This window comes from Acanthisitta chloris, unplaced genomic scaffold, assembly GCF_000695815.1.
Source record: "Acanthisitta chloris isolate BGI_N310 unplaced genomic scaffold, ASM69581v1 scaffold41446, whole genome shotgun sequence".
NCBI lineage: Eukaryota > Metazoa > Chordata > Aves > Passeriformes > Acanthisittidae > Acanthisitta > Acanthisitta chloris.
The window spans coordinates 1,018-1,840 of record NW_008680504.1 but is presented as its reverse complement, the minus strand read 5'-3'; the positions used below and the strand labels follow the sequence as shown (position 1 = coordinate 1,840).

Below are 823 nucleotides of genomic sequence, written 5' to 3'. Positions count from 1 at the left end.
GTCCCGCTCCCCGCCTGTAGTCCGCGGCAGCGAGCGGGGAGGGCTGGTGACGGCGTCCACGGGGGACCCTGGCACTGGGGCCGGCTCCTGCCGGAAGATGCAGCCAACAGCGTGGTGGCTGAAGATGGGGCCATTGGGGTGCAAGAGGCAGTAGTAGATGAACATGAAGAAGATGCCAAGGGCGAAGCTGGAGCTGACCACGCAGACGAGGATTAAGGCGTCAAAGTCGGAGAAGGCCTTGCGGTCATAGTAGAGGAACCAGAGGATGGTGAGGGCGGCGTTCTCCGACAGCGTGATGATGTAGTAGATGCACGCACATGCGGTAGCGGCTCCGTCCCTCCTTGACGTTGAACCAGCAGAAGATGTAGATGATGCCCACCACCATGTTGTAGATGATCTCCTCCCACTTGGACATGCAGAAATCTGTCTCACCCTGGATGATCCAGAAGGTCATGATGCACCAGTGGGTGACGATGAAGATGCCGAAGTAGAGCTGGAACACGGAGGCAAAGAGGGCAAAGGCAATGGCACGGGCGGCGATGGTGAAGAGGTGCCAGAGGATCTGCACCACGGCACCCTTGTAGGACATGGGCATCTTGTCCTCCCGGGAGTCCCGCAGCACCTTCTGGTAGGATGCGATCATCCAGGCCAGCGAGACCAGCGAGGCCGAGGCTGAGAGCCCTGTGGGGAGTGGCTGTGAGAGCCTGTGATGGCTGAGGTTCCCCCTCCCGCTGCCCTGTCCCCCACCGTGGGGGCTGACCTTACCCTGCAGGGGCTCAATGCTGTTCTGCTGCACCATGATGCTGAGCTGCAGCACGAGCTG

The 823-nt window shown here is 60.9% G+C and overlaps 1 protein-coding gene across 1 annotated transcript; it reads right to left on the bottom strand.

Annotated features, from left to right (window-relative positions):
- Positions 1-14: 14 nt before the first annotated feature.
- On the bottom strand, positions 15-820 carry LOC103805086 (XK-related protein 7-like; the record flags this gene model as incomplete). Its single annotated transcript, XM_009077721.1, is given in 3 exon segments — positions 15-309; positions 311-681; positions 766-820. Coding segments are annotated over 3 exon segments (721 nt in total), but the record flags the coding sequence as incomplete, so codon positions are not given.
- Positions 821-823: the final 3 nt, after the last annotated feature.